At 38.2% G+C, this 20,679-nt stretch overlaps 1 protein-coding gene across 2 annotated transcripts in view; it reads right to left on the reverse strand.

Moving 5' to 3' along the window:
- PCDH11X (protocadherin 11 X-linked) overlaps window positions 1-20,679 on the reverse strand; it is a 227,337-nt gene that overhangs the window by 192,814 nt on the left and 13,844 nt on the right. For both annotated transcript variants that reach the window (XM_060183182.1, XM_060183181.1), the window contains exon 3: window positions 6,182-6,764. In XM_060183182.1, the coding sequence (XP_060039165.1) occupies window positions 6,182-6,721 (540 nt within the window). In that variant the 5' untranslated portion in view covers window positions 6,722-6,764. The remainder of the gene's footprint in view (window positions 1-6,181; window positions 6,765-20,679) is intronic.

A 20,679-nucleotide genomic window follows, 5' to 3' on the forward strand; every position in this document is an offset into this window, starting at 1 on the left:
TAGGGGCTTCACCACACAGTGTCCATATTTATTACTTTAAAATTTTCTTTATTCACTGTTATTATATCTTTATTGTTCATTTGCATTGTTGTTACTGTCATTAGTGAACAAACTGACATATTTTCATGATAAGTGTCATTACAACAAATTAATCACCAAACTGTCATCTTTGTCTACCATAGGACACTCATTCTCAATCCCTATTCAGCACCCTCTTCCCTCTCCACTTTTGACACTTTGGATCTGTTACAATATACCATAGTTTAATAATTCACCTAGTATTTTCCATTCCTTTGTTTCCTAAATTCCACCTATGAGTTAGATGATCCACTATTCTTTCTTCTGGCATATGAACTTACCGAAGTCCCTTAAAATTCCATCCAAATTGTAGCAAAAGACATTTTGTAATTTTTTAATGAGAATGACCAGAGGATTCTTCTTGGTTGTATGTGGTATGAGGGATAAAAACCTGTGGTTCCGATCTGCAACGTATACATTCAACCCTCTGAATCACCTACCCAATCACAATGTGCACTAATTTTAACAAGAAGTCAAGGGAACTATTTTACCATTGTGGTCATACAAATGGGGTCAGGTATATAATTTGGCTTAGAATATATTCTAAAGAAAATTAAATATTAGGGAATATCTACCTCTAAGATTTAAGTACATATAGTGACAGCAGTCAAGAAATACATGCAATCACTTCTAGAACAAGTGTTTATTATCAACTACAAAAATAAAACAAACCAAAGCTACTGTTCTTTTCATTTGATAGCCTTCGTAGAAATTTCTTTTGAAATTTGTAAAAATACACATTAGTCTATTATTTTGAAAATAGTGGACCTTTGTTTTAATAAATTTGCCACTAGTTATATTAGACAATCATGCACCTGTAATGTAGTATATACAAACTGATCTGCAGATGAAAGAGAAGGGCTGGGGAGAAAGCATAATAGTTATACAAAAGCTTTTATGTCTGAGGCTCAATTTCCAGCACCACTATAAGCCAGAGATTGGCAGTTTTCTGATTTCTCTTTCATTAAAATAAATTAAATAAAATAATTAAAAAGTGTCAGATACACATTGTATTTTAAAGGACTCATGTAAAACTTTGAAGAAAATCTCATTAATGAATCTGTATTACATATACTTCAAAATAAATTATTTTCTATTTATTAAATAAAGGCCTATCATTATTATTAATTTCACCTGTCAATTTCACCTTATAAAATATTTCTGTTACAAATTGTAAAATTACAGAAGGATAACATCTGAAAATATATGAAATATAGTAGCTACTATGAACCTATGTTTTTAATTTTATCACAGTCTACCAAAAATGCAAATAAAATAAAATAAATTTTAGCTAAAGTAAAATAATGTTATTAATTATATCTGTTTTATTTGTGTTGCATAGTATTCAGATAAAGTAAACACTGCATTTGGGGGGCTTGGTGGTAACATACCTGGTAGAGTACACATATTACCATTTGCAAGGACCCAAGTTCAAGCTCCCAGTCCCCACCTGCAGGGGGAAAGCTTCACAAGTGGTGAAGCAGGGCTTCAGATGTTTCACTCTGTTCTCTCTCAATTTATCTCTGTCCTATCAAATGAAAGAAAGAGGAGAAAGAAAGGGAAAACGAGGGCACAAATCTCTACCAAAAACCATGGTGGCAAAACAAAACCAAAATAAAATGAACATAAATGTTACATTTCAAAGCAATGTATTTTTCAGGGCATTTGGGTAATCAGAGACTTGATTATTAATGTTTGATTTAGTCTCATTTTGATCTAGCCTATTAATTTTTCTAGGAAACTATCTCTCTGTATAGACTACATTGTTTAATAAGGTAGACATTAATCATATACATTACAACTGAATTATTTTTAGATAGAGACAGAGAGGGGGAGAGGAAGAGAAAAAGACTACAGCACTGAAACTTCCTTCGGAATGGAAGAGGACGGGCTTAAACCAGGTTCACACACAAGTCAAAGAAGCACTGTCTAAATGAGTCATCTCACTATCCCAATTAAATAAAAATTTGTCTAGATAATATTAACCCTATTTCAAATATTCAATAGCCATATGTGAACAGGAGTTACTATATATCTTATGAAAGTTACAATCCAGCACTATGGAAAGATCATTTAGAAGATATGCTTTAAAATTGGTTTTTTAATTTATTTTTCCCTTTTGTTGCCCTTGTTTTTTATTGTTGTAGTTATTATTGATGTTGTTGTTGTTGGATAAAACAGAGAGAAATGGAGAGAGGAGGGGAAGGCAGAGAGGGGGAGGGGGAAGATAGACACCTGCAGACCTGCTTTACTGCTTGTGAAGCGACTCCCCTGCAGGTGGGGAGCCAGGGGCTGGAACCAGGATCCTTATGCTGGTCCTTGCACTTTGCACCACCTGCACTTAACCCACTGCGCTACCACCGGACTCCCGGAAGATATGCTTTAAGGGAGTCGGGGAGTAGCACAATGGGTTAAGTGTAGGTGGCTCGAAGCGCAAGGATGGGCATAAGGATCCTTGTTCGAGCCCCCGGCTCCCCACCTGCAGGGAAGTCGCTTCACAAGCGGTGAAGCAGGTCTGCAGGTGTCTATCTTTCTCTCCTCCTCTGTCTTCCCATCCTCTCTCCATTTCTTTCAGCAATGACAACATTAATAACAACAATAGCAACTACAACAACAAGGTCAACAAAAGGGAAAAGAAATAAATATAAAATTAAAAATATATTTTAAAAAAGAAGATATGCTTAAAGTTTTGAGTATTACAAATTGTGCTGCTATGAACATAGGTATACATAGACCTTCTTTAGATAGGTGTGTTTGTCTTCTTAGGATATATCTCTAGGAGAGGAATCTCTGGGATGTAATAGTCAGAACTTGGTAGCAACCTATGTGTCCAACAACCAATGAGTGACTGAGAAAGTTGTAGTATATATACACAATGGAATACTACTCAGTTATTAAGAATGTTGAATTTGTTTCTGTCACCTCATCTTGGATGGAGCTCAAAGAAATCATGTTAAGTTATATAAACTAGAAAGAGAAGGATGAATATGGGGTGACCTCACTCATAGACAGAAGTTGAGAAATAAGAACAGGAAGGGAGACACAAAGTAGAAATTGGACTGGGTTTGATATATTGCACCAATGTTGTGGTAAGGAGAGGGTCTCTTGGGTTCTGATGCATGGTGGTGAAGGAGGACCTAGGCTGGGTGTAAGAATGTTTTTGCATAAAACTGAGAAATTTTACATATATATCAACAACTGTATTTACTGTAAACTATTAATCCACCCAATAAAATATATATAAAAAGAAAATATTGCATTAGTAATAGTGGCTATTCTACTAAAAACTTAAATTTTAATGCGCTAAACCTCACAGTTCTATAATCACTAAATATTTAATATAAGTTCATCAGAGGCCAGGCAGTGGTGCATATGATTAAGCACACACAGTACAAAGTTCAAGAACATGTGCTAGGATCCGGGTGTGAACCCCGGACTCCCTACCTGCAGGGTGGGGAGCTTCATGAGTGATGAAGCAGGTCTGCAGATGTCAATCTTTCTTCCCCCTTTTTGTCTACCCCTCACTTCTCAATTTCTTTCTAATCCAATAAAATGGGAAAAAATGGCAGGAGCAGTGGATTTTCAATGTTGGCACAGAGCCCCAAGGATAACCCTGAATGTAAAATATAATAATAGTAACAAAAACATAGGTTTATCTACTCTATACTTAAAGTTATTCTTCCTATATTCTTAAATATCTACTCTATATTCTTACAGCTACAACTGTTGTCCCCATATTTCAATTAAAGAAACTAAAGGGAAGCAGTATTAAATTAAAGGTGATATCACCAGTCATTGTTAAGTTCAAAATTGTTATCTATATCTTAATGAATCTTGATTAGTTCTTCAGTTAATTTGATAATGAAATACCACTGAAAGTACATTACACAATAAATCATCCATTGCTTCTCTTTTCATTTATCCTTTTTATACTCATATAGAACTCTGCACTTCACTTGTCTTTGTTCAACACAAAAGTTTTGAGAAATTCTACAGTGGTGGTATACTAGATTTTCATGCTCAATGTCTCAGAGTCTCATGTTCAATATCTAGCAACACAATGTGCTATGCCAGACCTGAGCAATGCTCACTCTTCTCTCTCTCTTTCTCTCTCTCTCTTTCTCCTGCTGATGAAGATAAATACATATTTAAAAAAGAGAAGAACCTTTTTTCCTGAATATAAGTAAATATATATTCATAAAGTATTGGCATCTGAAATGTTTTCCAGTATTATACATCTTCCAAATCAAAATTCTTAGCTGATACATAAAAAAATATCTTATTTATTTAATCTTCATTTTTCTCATATTGTTTTTATTTATTATTGGATAGAGACAGAGAGAAATTGAGAGGGGAATGGAATGTAGAGAAGAATAGAGAGACAGAAAGACACCTGCAGCCCTGCTTCATCATTTGTAAAGCTTTCCCCCTGCAGGTGGGGACCAAGGCTTGAACTTGGGTCCTTGCTCACTGTAATGTGAGCACTTAACCAGGTGTGCCACTATCTGGCCCCATTAGTTTTTTTTTTTCAGATTCAGGGTTTCACATATACAGAATTTCATATTTCCCAGGTCACTTTTTTATTCACACAGAAAGATAGGGTGAAAGAAAGAGAAAGGGAGTGTTATATCACAGCAGCAAAATTTCTTCTGGTACCACAAAGCACAGAACATGTTTCCAGGGTCTTGAACCTGGGGTACAAACATGAAAAGTCCATATCTTACTGAATGAGCTATCTCCAAATTTCTCCAAACTTTGGCCATTATGGTAGATCTAACTAGGGCATGCAGTTAATGTTTAGTCATCTCTGAGGCTTCACTACTCTGGACTGACAAGAGAAAGAGAGAGAGAGAGACAGACAGACAGACAGACACAGAGAGACAGAGACAGAGACAGAGAGAATTAAAGCTGAGAAGTTTCCTTCCAGTGTTGTAGCACTCCCAAGTAGAGTACTGATGTTGTGGACCAGGCAGCACACATGACAGTGCATGTTCCTTCCCAGGTATGCTCTATCACTGACCATAGTGAGTTAAATATTTATTAAAAACTTGGAAAAAAAACTCTTGACTATATCTATGAAATCTATACATAGCTTCCATATAGATTTTCCAAATTCATTCATGTGAATTGTACTACTCAGCATAGTAAAATATGATTCTCAAAACAATTATAGGTAATTAAAAAGAATTGCTTATTCACTTGATAGATATGGTATACTGAATATTCCAGATATTCTTCCTTCTGACTTCCCCACCTCAAGATCCAAAACCAAACTAAAACATGGCCTCTAGATTAAAAAAATATTGTTGTATAGCAAGCTTACTTATGCTTTAATGACATATAAAAATGTCTCTATTCTCAAATAATTAGAACAAAGTAAAACAATGATAGCAATGTCTCTAAAATTTAATCTCATTGAGAAAATTCAAGAGACATGCTTGGTCTCTTTTATGTAAATCCCCAGGAGGAAATTACTAGGTCATAGAGTATGTCCGTATCTAGTATTCTGAGAAATCTCCATTCTGTATATATGCAGAAATACTTAACATTAAGTGTTCTCTTAAGCTCTCTGGTGCACTATCTTATTCATTGTCAGGATAAAGATTTCTATTTAGTGTAATCACTGAAAAAAACAACAGTATATCTATGGGCTTATTCTTACTGTCTATTTAGGTCAAGTTTGTGGCAAGAGTCATGATTAAATAAATTAAAATTAAGTTATTGATGCCAGGAAAATCGGTCAAAGAGTAAAGTGCAGGGATTTCATTGTAAGTCCCTATCACTGTGTATAAAAGGGTGATGACCTGTTTCTTTCTCTCTCTCTCCCATTAATAGCTTTAACAAACTTAAAGTAAAATATGGGGGAGGTTCTTGATTTGATTACTATAACATTACAGATTGTGAAGGGAAACAAATGTTTGAAATTATATAAACATTAAATGAAGCTTCATTTAACCCCGCTCAACTGGAAAAAATGCACTCAATTTTTTTTTTGATTTCCAGAAATTGGGGCAATGACTAACTCAAAGTTTAAAGTATACTAAGATCCTTCATTTATCTTTTAGAAAGTGATGTATTTATGTAAATGTTTTTTAAAACGCACCTTAATTAGTTGGTAACTTTGGACTCCATTTATTCCTATATCATGATCAATGGCGGCTGGAAGAACATATCGAGAGTTTATAGCTGAATTCTCTGGAATTGATATGTTGATAACAGTTGCTGGGAATAATGGTGCATTGTCATTTATGTCTTCTATCATAAAACGTATCTTTACTAGTCTAAATATTTCATCAGGCAAAACAGCAACCTCCACTTCATAAAAGCAATGGGCTTCCACCAAAATGCTGGCACATAATTTCTCACGATCTATGCGAGCTCCTGTGGTGAAGATCTCGCCAGTGTCCTCTTCAATTCGAATCAGGGGCACATCTCCAGTCTTGTATACCAGCTTAAACTGCATAGGAGATGTTAGGGATTTTTCTGGAGTCAGTGACAGGTTGAGATCTTTCAGCAAGTCGCCAATCAGGACATTTTCTGGCATTTCTTCTTGGACGACATAATTCTTCTCCTGGGCGCCAGACTGAAACACGACACATGCTAACAGGACAGCAAATATGTATGTCCCAGACAACAAGTCCATACCAGGTAAAATTGTTACAGTTTTTCTATAAACCCACAGAAAACTGTCAAAGGGAAAAGAGAAAAAGGGACAAGAAATTAATAAAATCATCAAATTCATACCAGCTAAATGCTCAAATTTAATATGATCAAATGAAATTCTAGGAAAACTCACATTATTATATAAAATAATGATAATTTTGTTTTTATTTCATATTATGAATTTTACACTACAATGTAAAAGGAAACAAAGTATATATAGTCACTAAGAGAACTAAAATATATGTAAAATAATTGAGCAGTTATGAAACATGTGAAATAAAACACTATAGTATACTAAGATATATAAAGACACTAAAAAAATTGAAATATTTAATTCAATATCTTAGAATAGCAAAGGGATATTTGCAAGAAAACAACAATTAGATACCATTTTGCACCTGCAAGAATGTCATATATTAGAAAAGACCAAAACAACAAATGTTGGCAAGAATGTGATAGGACAGATAGGAATTGTAGGAAGTGGGAGACAGGAGGGAGAGAAAAAGAAAAACAGCTGCAGACTAACTTCACCACTCATGAAACTTGCTCCTTGTAAATGAAGACAAGGGACTTAAACATAGGCCCTTGTGCATGATAATGTGTGCACTTAAGACAGTATATCACCACCCATCCCCTAAAACATTTTTTTTCCAGAGCTCTGCTCAGCTCCAGTTTATGGTGGCATGGAGTATGGGGGATTGAACCTGGGACATGGGAGCTTCAGGCATAAGAGTCAGTTTGCATAACTATTATGCAGCCCCCCCTTTCTGGGCACTTATCAGCTCTGGTTTATGGTGGTGTGGGAGATTAAACCCAGAAATCTGGTGTCTCTGGCATGAAATTTCCTTAGCATAAGTATTATGCTATATCCCCAACAAGGAGACAACTTATAAAAGGGGAGACATAAAAGATAGATACTGTTCAAGTAAATAATGGTGAGGTGTTAGCATCAGCTGTGTTTTGCTCTCCTGGTCAACTAGGAATAACAAAAAAGATCACCTGAGAAGGCAACAAGACAAGACTAGGATTATTTTGGGAACCCACCAAGTCACAGATGAGTGCAAGCACATGTGGCTTGTGGACAAAGAGGAGCTTAAGGAGAGATTCCTGTGCATAAAAGTTGGAATCTACCTGGGAGTGGCTTATAACAGCCCAGCAGTTTGTCAGTTGGCATGCCACTTCCACTCAGAGTTTTATCACCAAAAGTCTGCTGGAGGGAGGATATAGCCCACTAAGTCTCATCAACTGCAACTGTGAATCTACACTGCTACTGTCTCTAGAAGACTGGAACAGCAGCGGGGAGACCCTGCGCTGACATAAGGGGAAAGAGAACTGACCAGGAAACTCAGGAGAAGATTTACACTCTGGGTGGTCTGGAGGTGTGGCTGTATAGTAGAAGCCTTTCCAAATTTTCTCCTGATGAATTGGGAGACATTGTGAATAATTGCCTCAGAAACCACAGAATACAAACAGGATTTGTTTAGAAACTCACAGGGCCAAGGACTACTGCCTACCTCGGCTCTGACTGCTGGCAAAGTATATAATTGGGCATGGGGCTTTGGGCCCTCAGGGTGTGGGAGTCTCTTTGAATAACCATTGTGCTATCTCTCCCCCACCTTGTTTTATCTCTTGGTCAGGAGTGAGTGATTATCCTAAAAAATCTACTGACAGTTAGTAAGCCCTCAGGCTCCCATATCCTGCAGAGAAGTACAGAACAACATAAGAGGAACTCACAGACACTGTGCTTCAATTTAGGGATTGAGATAACATTGAAACAACTGTTAATTTCCAAAACTGTGAACTCTCACTACCTTACTTAGACATAAGTCAATACAGGCAAGTGTGATTAGTGGATTGAAAAGTGCTGAGAGAGGGACCACATAACACAACATATGCAATGGTTAAACCAAGAAGAAATATTGGAGAAATTAACCAGGACAAAAACCCAGACAAAATCCTCCCAAAGTTAGAAGCACATAAGAATTAATACAACATCTAAACACTAATTGAAGCAATAGTCACAGGAGTGAGGAAAGCTTTTGAAAGTAATATAATCAGAAATGGGGAAACAACAAATAAGATTCTGAAAGAAAACACTAGTAATTTTGAAGCAATCAGAGAGCTGAAACTGAAATAGCTGAGCTAAGAGCACAACTAGATGAACAAACTAATACAGTATCAGAACAGGGTAACAAAATAGTTGAGCTACAGTAAACAACAGAGGGGATAGAGAGCAGAATAAGTGAGACAAAAAACAGGAATAGAAAGATTGAGGCTGAATTAAAGAAAACTAAAAAAAGAAGTAAGAGATTTCAAAAAGAGATTAAGGTATACTGAAAACAACAACAGTGACATATGGGATGACTTCAAAAGAAGTAATATATCCATTACTGGATTACTGCTGGAAGAAAGGGGGGCATTCTACAGGATATAAAAGCTGAGAACTTCTCTACTTTAGATAACATAACAGACATAAAGGTTTAGGAATCTCAGAAGGTCCCCAAAATTAACCCAGACTTAAAGACACATCATATTTAGAATGAAAAGGAATAAGGGTAAAGAAATGATCCTGAAAGCTGCAAGAGAAAAACAAAGAGTGACTTACAGAGAACAACCCTTAACATTATCCGCAGATTTCTCCAAACACCAAAGTCCAGAAGAGAATGACAAGATATATATCAAGAGCTCAATGAGAAAGGCTTTCAACCATGACTATTATATGCTTCTAGACTGTCACTCAGATTAGATGGATGCATAAAAACCACTGACAAGCAACAGTTGGAGGAATCAAGTATCAGGGGAGGGGGTGGGATATGGAGATTGGGTGGTGGGAATTGTGTGGAGTTGTACTCCTCCTACCCTATGGATTTGTTAATTTATCCTTTCTTAAGTAAAAACAAATTTAAAAAGATAGGGATGGGTCACAGTCTTTCGGTGGTGGGAATGGTGTTTATGTACACTCCTAGTAAAGTGTAGTCATATAAATCACTAGTTAATTAATATGAGGGGGGAAATTAATTGTATGTCTCAAAGTTTTCAAAACACAGACTGAGTCTTTTTAATATATAGGCTGTGTATTTGATATGCGGACTCTCTCAAAAGCCTAGACCAAGTAGATCAGAAGCAACCAATAGCACAGCTATATACAAGATACTGGGTACTGTACAGCAAACCCTAACAAAAGGACTTTTCAAAGTTAACCCAATTACCAAATAATGTGATGATAACATTAACTATCGATTGTCTTTTTGAACGCTAAGACAGCAGGAACCTCACATCTCCACTATAGAGCCTCTATTTCCCCCAGTCCTGGAGCCTTTGGATAGGGCCCACTTTCCCGTATGTCTCTCCCAATCCATATCAAATAATATTGCATCTGCCAGTCGCAACTTAATCAACACAATGATTGCCACCTCAACATGCTTCACTTCAGACTGTGCCCAGAGACTTCATGTGTGGAATGACAACCCTTCAGCTTCATTACTCGGGTGAGACCTTTCCTTTCATAATACTCTCTAATTCCATCCCAGGTGGTTCACTTTCTAAGAAAGTCCCAAAACCTAGATATACACCAGTTTCTGTGAGAGATAGCATATGTTCACAAGTATCCATAAAATAGTGCAAAATATATACCTGAAAGCAGAAGTACACTAGAGTTTGCAGTGAGTACCTCCCTAACACTTCCTCTCCACTATTCCAAGCTTTGGTTCCATGATTGCTCAACAATTTGTTTGGCTTTGTATGTTAACTCTCTTTTCAGTCATCAGGTTCCAGATGTCATCAGGTTGCCGGTCAGGCTTCCCTGGACTGAAGACCCCACCAATGTGTCCTGGAGCTCCGCTTCCCCAGAGACACACCCTACTAGGGAAAGAGAGAGGCAGACTGGGAGTATGGACTGACCAGTCAACGCCATGTTCAGTGGGGAAGCAATTACAGAAGCCAGACCTTCCACCTTCTGCAACCCACAACGACCCTGGGTTCATGCTCCCAGAGGGATAGAGAATGGGAAAGCTATCAGGGTAGGGGGTGGGATATGGAGATTGGGTGGTGGGAATTGTGTGGAGTTGTACCTCTCCTACCCTATGGATTTGTTAATTTATCCTTTATTAAATAAAAATAAATTAATTAATTAAAAAGAAATGGAAGAGTTCCTAGAAACATATAACCTTCCAAAATTGAAACAAGACAAATAAGAAAACATGAACATGTCCATCACATACAAAGAAATTGAAACACATATCAAGAATTTTCCCCAAAAGTCCAGGACCAGATGGCCTTACAAATGAATTCTACAAAAACTTTCGAGAAAGAGTTATAACTATAATTTTTAAGCTTTTCCAAAACACTGAAGGCATACGAATATTTCCTTCCACACATAAACACACACACAAACTACATAATAATATATCTGATAAACATAGATACTAAAATATTATAAAAATTCTATTTAACCAGATACAGAAGTATATTAAATAGATTTTATATCAGGACCAAGTGGGATTTATGCCAGAGATGCAAGACTGATTCTATATATGTAAATCAATTAATGTGATTTACCACATCAATAAAAGAGAAAACAAAATCTACATGATCATCTCAATCGATTCAGAAAAAGGCTTTGACAAAATCCAACACCCTTTTTAATTAAAACTTTACAAAAAGGGAATAGACAGAAAATTCCTTAACCTAGTGTGGTCCATATACATTAACCCTACAGCAAACATTATAATCAGTGGTGTTAAACTGAAAGCATTCCCCCTCAGATCAGGCACTAGACAGGACTTCCCATTATAACTATTACTGTTCAACATAGTATTGGAACTTCTTACCATAGCAATCAGAAAAGAGCAAGGAATTAAAGGGATATAGACTGAAAGAGAAGAAGTCCAATTGTCACTATTTGGAGATGATACAGAAAAACTTAAAGAATCCAGCAGGAAGCTTTTAGAATTTATTAGGCAATATAGTAAGATATCTGGTTACAAAATTAACTTACAAAAGTTGGTGGTGTTTCTTTATGAAAACACTAAGACAGAAGGAGAAGAAATCCAGAAATCAGTGCAAATCAGCAGCAGCAAAACCAATACGATATCTAGGGATAATCCTAACAAAATAGGTGAAATATTTTTGTCCTGAAAACTATGAGTCCTTTTTCAAGTAAATAGAAAAAAATTCAAATAAGTAGAAAGTTATCCCAGGTTCATGTATTGGAAGAATTAACATCATTAAAATAAATATTCTACCGAGAGCTATATACAGATTTAATGAGTTCTCTATCAAGATCATAACAATTGCTTTTAAGTGAATAGAGCTATACAAGTTTATCTGGAACCAGATAATACCTAGAACTTCCTAAACAATATTTAATAAAAAAGGACAGAACTGGAGGCATCACACTTGCATATCTCAAACTGTATTACAAGGCTACAGTAATAAAAAAAAAGTCATGCTACTAGAACAAAAATAGACACAGTGACCAGTGAAATAGAACTGAGATCTCAGAAATAAATCACCAAGCTGGGAAATATCTAATACTATATATACATCTTGATATTCTGGATTTATTTATATTTTTATTAGCACAAACTATGATTTAATCAATCACTCTGTAAGGCTTGACAACTCCATGGCTTCCCAGAGGTCAGTGGGTACTGAAAGAGGCCAAAGTCTTTCCCTGTGCAATAATAATCACCCCAAAACTGATGGGAAACTACGTGACCTGTTAATCTTTAGAGACATTACCTACCTTGATACCATTTGGGATTAGCTAGTAGAACTGTGAAAATATTGTACTTGTCCTCAGATGTACGTGCCATTCAATGTTTACCCTATGTAATCTATAACTTTTCTGTTACCCCCAAACACTTTTCCAGATGTAGCCATTATGCTTCTTGCTTATGTAAGCCTTCTATGGAATTTCTTGGTTACAGACCTATTAAAAATGGACTATTTTTTATTAGTGTGCACACTTATTCTGTCTCCCTTAGATAGAAGGGTATTTATTACACCAGCATTCTTTAGAAGAACTTAAGTCTTAGAATATTTTTCCTTGTTTGACTAATATTTTGCATAAGCCTTAGTGGAGATCTCAGTCTCAAGGACCAGTAGAACCTGTTCCTCGATTCTGGTGCCCTGTATGAAGATCATTTGAGGATCCTGTCATGACCCTGTGAGGATTAAGAGTGATGTGAAACTCCAGAACTGAACTTAAGGTAAAACTGAAAATCCACTAAAAACACACCTCCCAGGTCCCAGAAAGGGGAAATTTTGGATGTCCAGGCTCAGGGAAAGTGGAGCAGGGGTAGGGAAGATACACTTTCAGTGTCTGAGGGAGGTTTGGGCTAGGGCCTTTCTCTCTCTCTCTGTCTCTGTCTCTGTCTCTTTCTCTTTCTCTCTCTCTTCCAGTCTTTAGTTTCTTCTCTTTGTGCATATTATTTTATTTTCCAGCAAAGTCTGATGCATGAGACTAGGTAAGGTTGGTGAGCAACTGTAGACATTTGGCCTAGACACAGCCTTGCATTGTGTAGGACATTAAGCCAGCTCCCCTGCTCCACCCTGCATTCCTGATACTATGGCCTATTTACATAATCATTGGTTTGCCTGAAAGATCCCCACCCATCCCATTCCTTTGATCTATCTTATTTCTACCTTGAGACCCTCCCCGCCTGCAGGATAACATTAATCTCACCAGCTAAGACCCTCCCAACATTTCTACCTTCCCAGCCCGCTTTTGCCTTTCTCCACCCCCTTTCCTAGCCATTTCCGTTTCCGACTTGCCACTTCCAGGTCTATCCCATAAAAGCGTTGTCACCCTGATCAATAAAGACATTGCATTACCACTCTTCCAGGAGTTCAAGACTCTTTCTCCTGCATCGCTGAGTGAGTAGCAGCCCAGGCTGGCTCTGGTCGAGTTCTCTCCAACCCAGAGAGCACGTGCCTGGGAAGAAGCACCCCCATGCTAGACCAGCAGCATTGCTAGACAGTCCACCAGTTCTCTGCTTAGACTTGACTGCCTGTAATGGGTGTTGGAGCTAAAACACAGACTCTGTTTAAAAAAAAAATGATTCCTCCATCAGCCAGTAAACACCACTAAGGTGGCTGCCAGACCTGACATGGAATACAGGCTTGCAGAACAATCCAGTTGGAATCTCACACTAAAAATCTTTAAAAGTTTGGTAGGAAAGATCCTCTGGCATTGAACCCTTTCTACTCTTTTACTGTCTCTTTAAGAAAATAGGTCCTGCTTTTAGTTTCCCTTTCAGATCTTCTAAGTCAGCTTCTGTACTACTGCAAAATATATACCTGAAAGCAGGATTACACTAGAGTTTGCAGTGAGTACCTCCCTAACACTTCCTCTCCACTATTCCAAGCTTGGGATCCATGATTGCTCAACAAATTGTTTGGCTTCATATGTTAACTCTCTTTTCAATCACCAGGTTCCAGATGCCACCAGGATGCTGGCTAGGCTTCCCTGGACTGAAGACCCCACCAATGTGTCCTGGAGCTCAGCTTCCCCAGAGACCCACCCTACTAGGGAAAGAGAGAGGCAGACTGGGAGTATGGACTGACCAGTCAACGCCCATGTTCAGCGGGGAAGCAATTACAGAAGCCAGACCTTCTACCTTCTGCAACCCTCAACGACCCTGGGTCCATGCTCCCAGAGGGCTAGAGAATGGGAAGGCTATCATGGGAGGGGGTGGGTTATGGGGATTGGGTGGTGGGAATTGTGTGGAGTTGTACCCCTCCTACCTTATGCTTTTGTTCACTAATCCTTTCTTAAATAAAAAATTAAAAAAAAAAAAAAGAAAATAGGTAACAGACTGACAGGACTGACAAGGCAGGAACAGGCCTTCCTCTCTCTTATGTTGAGTTTCTTAAAATCTTCAGAGTACAGGGTTACTGCCAAATATTTAAATGATTTACTCCAACTTATTAAAATTCATTATTCATGGTTTCCAAATATGGGAAGTCTACAACTAGAAGATTGGGATACAGTCAGGAAAAGGACTCCATTTTGCCATAGGGTTTATAAAGGCATCTCACTGTACACATGGAAAAATCTGTAGAAATGTTTTAAATTTGATCCAGTCATCTTCCCCACAGAGAAAAAGATCAAGATAGCCAGGATGATGTAAAATTGAATCAGGACTCTTTCTTCCCTTGACCTGCACCTTCCTGCAGCTGCTCCCCACACCTACTGGCAGATCTGCCACCTTTCTTGCCTCCTTCCTGTCTCTACCTCCTTTGCAAGTCTCAGTTTCTAGGTGTCCCTCAAAAAGAAAAAGCACCCTTTAGTCCCCAGACACTTTTTCAGCCCTCTTCACCAGTGCATAATCGTTTGTGCCAATTTGTAGCAGTAAAAAGATGCTTCTCCCTCCTGCACCACCACTGCAGGAGTTGCTGGCTCCAGCAGAGTTCTCTCTAACTCTTTTACAGGACAATCCATTAACCCTTTAGGAGCTCCCTCCTCTTTAACCAGAACTTTTGCATCTACCTCCACCCTCACACCAGCTTTTGAATTATGTGTCAGCTTCTGTTCCTTTACAGACTGGAACTTTACAGTCCTCTCCTGCAATTTCTGACTCCCTGCCTCAGACTCTGTTTCAGCAGTCTTCTCTCCCCAGAAAGCTCAGCAGTGTGGCTGCCAGGGTGGGGCAGCTTCCTCTATGGCCAGTAGCAGCACCTAGGCTAAGGAGAGATTTACAGTCCCCCCTACCCTCAGCTCTGCTGTCTATACAGCAAAGTCAAGCTCAGAAACAACACAGGTCACTTCTATGCCTTTAGCTTTCCCTGCAAGGCCAGACACTTGCTCAGATAGTGAGTGATATGGACTATGATTCAGATTTTGAGTCCATAATAGAAAAATGTTTCCGAGAAGGGAGGCAGTCAGAAGGCATTCATTCATTTCCAGTCCTAAGAATACCAGGAGATCTTACTCATGAGAGTTTACATTTAGCTGTTTATGAAGAACTCTGTACAACTATAATTAATAATGGTGTCAAAGTCCTTTTACTAAAGGCATTAATAGAAGCTATTTCTTCTTAATATGAATTAATTCCATACAATTAGAAAAATTTGGTTAAAGCTGTGCTACCTGTAGGTCATTATAGTTTACGGCTGCAAGAATATCATGATATAGCAGCCTCTCTTATGAATAGTACAAACAGGCTGGCATCCACTTTAAGATGCTACTAAGAGAAAGAAACTATAAAATACCTGTTGCTCAGTCCTAAATGCCACAAAGAGAATTAAGCCTGGCAAGACAGGCTGCCATTAAGGCTTAGAAGTTTATTTCACAGGCTGGATCACCCTCAGGTTCTTTTGCCACTGACCACCAAAAGATAGATGAAAGCTATATTAATTTTATAAATAGATTACAAGCCATTTATAGACAAATGGATAACAGTGAAACAACCAACATTTTAAATCAAACTTTTAGACTTTGAAAATGCTAGTAAAGATTGTCAAGAAGTCTTAGACTTATGAGGGCACAAGATCCTAACATAGCTCAGATGATCAAGACCTGCCAACAGTGGGTACACACACTTTTAAACTCACCTACAAGCTCAGGCTCTTGCAGCTACATTGCAGCCTCAATAGTTTCAGAAGAACAAAAAAAATTAACCATGGGAAGCAATCAAGGTCACCTTAGAAATCAATTTAGAGAGTGGCTCCCAAATATGGGAAAAGTATATATGTACCGTTAACTCTACACCCTATTGAACTGATCTGGGGCTCATATTCAGCACAGAAGCCTGTGTAACCTCTGCAGCCCTGTAGGTCTGAGCTTGCATCCCATAGTCATAGCTAGGAACATTCAAGGCTGCACTAATTTTAGGACTCTTCTTTCTTGAGTGGCAGAGTATGTTGACCCAGCCTCTCTTTGGACAGTAGGGCAGTCCCTACTGTTGTTCCACATTGAGGGCAAAGTCCTGTAGAGTCCCACAAGAGGATTTATGCTGATCCAGCTTTATGGTCCTATTTCCAACTCTGACACCATCTCCCCAGACAATACCTTTAGCCTACCTGCATGTTAGCTGTCAGGTTCAAGCAAAAATTAGTAAAGTCATGGGCCCCTTAGAATATACCTAAATCAGACTTCTTAGTTTTTTCCAAAATGGAGACCCCAAATCTCATCTGCTCTATTCTTACCTTTAGGATCTTCATTATTAAACAATTTGTTCTGCTTTATATTTTAATGCTTTTCAGCCACCAAGTTGCAGATGCTACCATGACTCCAACCTGACGTGCCTGGGCAGATGACTTCACCAGTGTGTCTTGGAACCCCACCTATCCAGAGCCCTGCCCCACTAGGGAAAGACAGAAACAAGCTAGGATGGGGGCCGGGTGGTGGCACACCTGGTTGAGCGCATGTATTACAATGCTCAAGCAATGGTTCAAGCCCCCAATCCCCACCTGTAGGGGAAAAGCTTTGCGAGTGGTGAAGCAGTGCTGCAGGTGTCTCTCTGTGTCTCTCCTTCTCATCACCCCCTTCCCTCTTGATTTCTGGCTGTCTCTATCCGATAAATAAAGATTTAAAAAGAAAAGAAACAGGCTGGGAGTATGGATCAATCTGCCAATGCCCATGTCCAGCAGACAAGCAATTAGAGAAGCCAGACCTTCCACCTTCTGCACCCTGTAAGGATCCTGGGTTAATGTTCCCAGAGGGATAAAGAATAGGAAAATTTCCAATGGAGGAGAAGGGATATGGAACTCTGATGGTGGGAATTGTGTGGAATTGCACTCCTCTTATCCTATGGTCTTGTTGATAATTGTTAAATCAGTAATAATAAAAAAGAAATCAATGTAGACAATCTGGTAAAATAGTAATAATAATAATTAAAAGCCAAAACAAAAAAAATGCTATAAGTGTCAAAAGGCTTCCATTGGTTTGATCAATGCAGATGAAAGAATTTTAGGAGAAGCAAGCTGCTCATGTACAATAGCAAACTATTTTGCAAGGCTTGATTATAACACCAGAAATACTACAAAAGCTAGAGTCATGAAAATATTTAGGATATATTATCTCTCAAAGATATATCAGACCATAAGATGTTAAATTAAATATCCCTGAAAAATGGACTCTTAATGAGTTAAAAAAATTATTAGGCAATATTAATTGGCTTAGATCATCCATAAAAATTCCAACCTAAAAATTAACCCATTTGTTTAATTGCTTAAAGGTAGAAATAGATCTGTTCTCTCCTCACTTCCTTACAGAGGAAGCCAAGAAAGAGTTAATACAAATAGAGGACTGGATTTCATCAGAACAGCTAAAAAGGTTTCAAGAAAACCCACTCATCTGTTTATTCTACCCACTTGCCATAGTCCAACAGAAATGTTAGGCCAGCTTAACCCATATCTGGGAGTTACTGAGTGGGTATACATCCCTCATATACCCAGAAAGAAAATAAACACTCAATTTGAACTGAAGTGCAATCTAATAGCTCAAGATAGACATAGCTGTCACATGCTCACAGGAACTGGTCATGATATTATTCATCAAAGTATTCATAAAAATTATTTTTGTGGGAGTCGGGCTGTAGTGCAGCAGGTTAAGCGCAGGTGGCCCAAAGCGCAAGGACCGGCGTAAGGATCCTGGTTCGAGCCCCGGCTCCCCACCTGCAGAGGAGTCATTTCACAGGCAGTGAAGCAGATCTGCAGATGTCTATCTTTCTCTCCTTCTCTCTGTCTTTCCCTCCTCTCTCCTATCCAACGATGATGACAACAATAATAACTACAACAGCAACAACAACAAAAAAACAAGGGCAACAAAAGGGAATAAACAAAATAAATAAATAAAATGATTTTTGTTCTACACTAGAATTTTTCTGAGTCTTTACAAATTGCTTTATCTGATTTTCTTGATCATATTGATTTTACACTTCCTAAAGATAAATTACTATACTCATTAACATTATTACCTCTTATTCTTAAAGCATGTATATCCCTATAGGAATGCATAGGTTACATAGGCTTTTGTGTGGAATATGGGCCCCAGATCAAATCGATGGGGTTTTCAGTTAACAATATTTATATAATTTCCCCATATTTGGGAGCTACTCTCCTCCCTGATCGAGTTTTCTAGTCCTTTTTCCAAATATGACACCATCTCACCAGACAATAACCTGGGTCCACTTGCATATCAGCTGTCAGGCTCAGGCAAAAACTAGTTGGGTCATGGGCCTCTTGGAATATACCTAAAATAAACCAACTAGCTTTTTCCAAAATAGAGACCTCCAAATCTTCACCTGCTATATTCTTGCATTTAACTTCATGATTAATGAACTTTTTTTTTTGCTTTATATCTTAACTCTTTTTCAGCCACCAGGTTCCAGATGCTACCATGATGTCAACCTTACTATCCCACCAAATGTGTCTTGGAGCCTCACCTTCCCAGAGCCCTACCCCACTAGGGAATGAGAGAGACAGGCTGGGAGTATGGATCAACCTGTCAATGCCCATGTTCAGTGGGGAAGCAATTACAAAATCCAGACCTTCCACTTTCTGTACCTTACAGTGACCCTGGGTCCACACTCCCAGAGGGTTAAAGACTAGGAAAACTATAAGGGGTCGGGCGGTAGCGTAGCAAGTTAAGAACACATGGCACAAAGCACAAGGACTGGTGTAAGGATTCCAGTTAGAACCTCTGGCTCCCCACCTGCAGGGGAGTCACTTCACAAGAAGTGAAGCAGATCTGCAGGTATTTATCTTTCTCTCCTCCTCTCTGTCTTTCCCTCCTCTCTAGATTTCTCTCTGTCCTATCGAACAATGATGACATCAATAACAACAACAATAATAACCACAGCAATGAAACAACAAGGGCAATAAAAAGGAATAAATAAATAAATGGATATTAAAAATATATTTAATGAAAGAATAGGGCAACTATCAAGGTAGGGGATTAGATACGGAGTTCTGGGGTTGGGAATTGTATGGAATTGCATCCCTTCTATCTTATAGTCTTGTCAATATTTCCATTTAAATAAAATTAAAAAGCATGTGTATCTCCTTCCCCTATTCCTGTTGCCCTTATAGTTTCTGTTGGTAGCTCTGGTAATTCAGGAAGAAGAGCTTTTACTTGGAAAGTAGACAATGAATGGCAATACTTTCTCTGCATCAATAGCAGAGTTAGCTATTGCCATAAGTGCCTTACAATATTTTCATGATCAGACTTTCAACATAACAGCAGATTCAGCATAAGAAGTAGGTTGTATCAAGGTTATAGAAAAATGTTCTTTTACATGAAGGAGTTGATAAATCTCTCTTTCATGTGTTTTTAACACTTCAACAGGTCATACAGAAAGGCACATCCTGATTATACATTATGCATGTCCATTCGCATTCAGGTTTACCTGGATCTATCACCAAGGGAAATGACAAGGCAGATTAGTTATAACAGCTACACAAATAATGGCCCAGCCTATACCTCTAAGGCATTCTTTTCTTCATCTAACAATGGAATACAAAACATACAATAGGCATTCCATACTACTCATATGGATAAGCAACTGTAGAAAGAGCTATCGGTCTTTTGAAGACAACTCCTTGTCAAAGAGAGAGAGAGAGAGAGAGAGAGAGAGAGAGAGACAGACCCAGAATTCCCTAACACCACAGGAACAATTAGATAAAATACTTAGTTTTACATTATTTCTTAATTGCTCTTCTATGGACACAACAGCAGCTGAGTGACATACTGCACCCTCAGAGGACATTTGAAAACCTTTACTATTATACACGGATGAGACACATGGTCCTTCCTGGCAGAGACATGACAAATTGCTAATTGGAGTTAGAAGGTAAGCTTCAGTTCTATCACATAAGGACTTATTTGGATATCTGCTAAAGCAAAGAAACCCTATCATAGCTTGGCATCATGCAAATCAAAATCTTCTCCCAGAGATCCAGCAACTAAAGGTCCTGGTTCCTGTGAGAAAG

This window comes from Erinaceus europaeus, chromosome X, assembly GCF_950295315.1.
Source record: "Erinaceus europaeus chromosome X, mEriEur2.1, whole genome shotgun sequence".
Classification (NCBI taxonomy): domain Eukaryota; kingdom Metazoa; phylum Chordata; class Mammalia; order Eulipotyphla; family Erinaceidae; genus Erinaceus; species Erinaceus europaeus.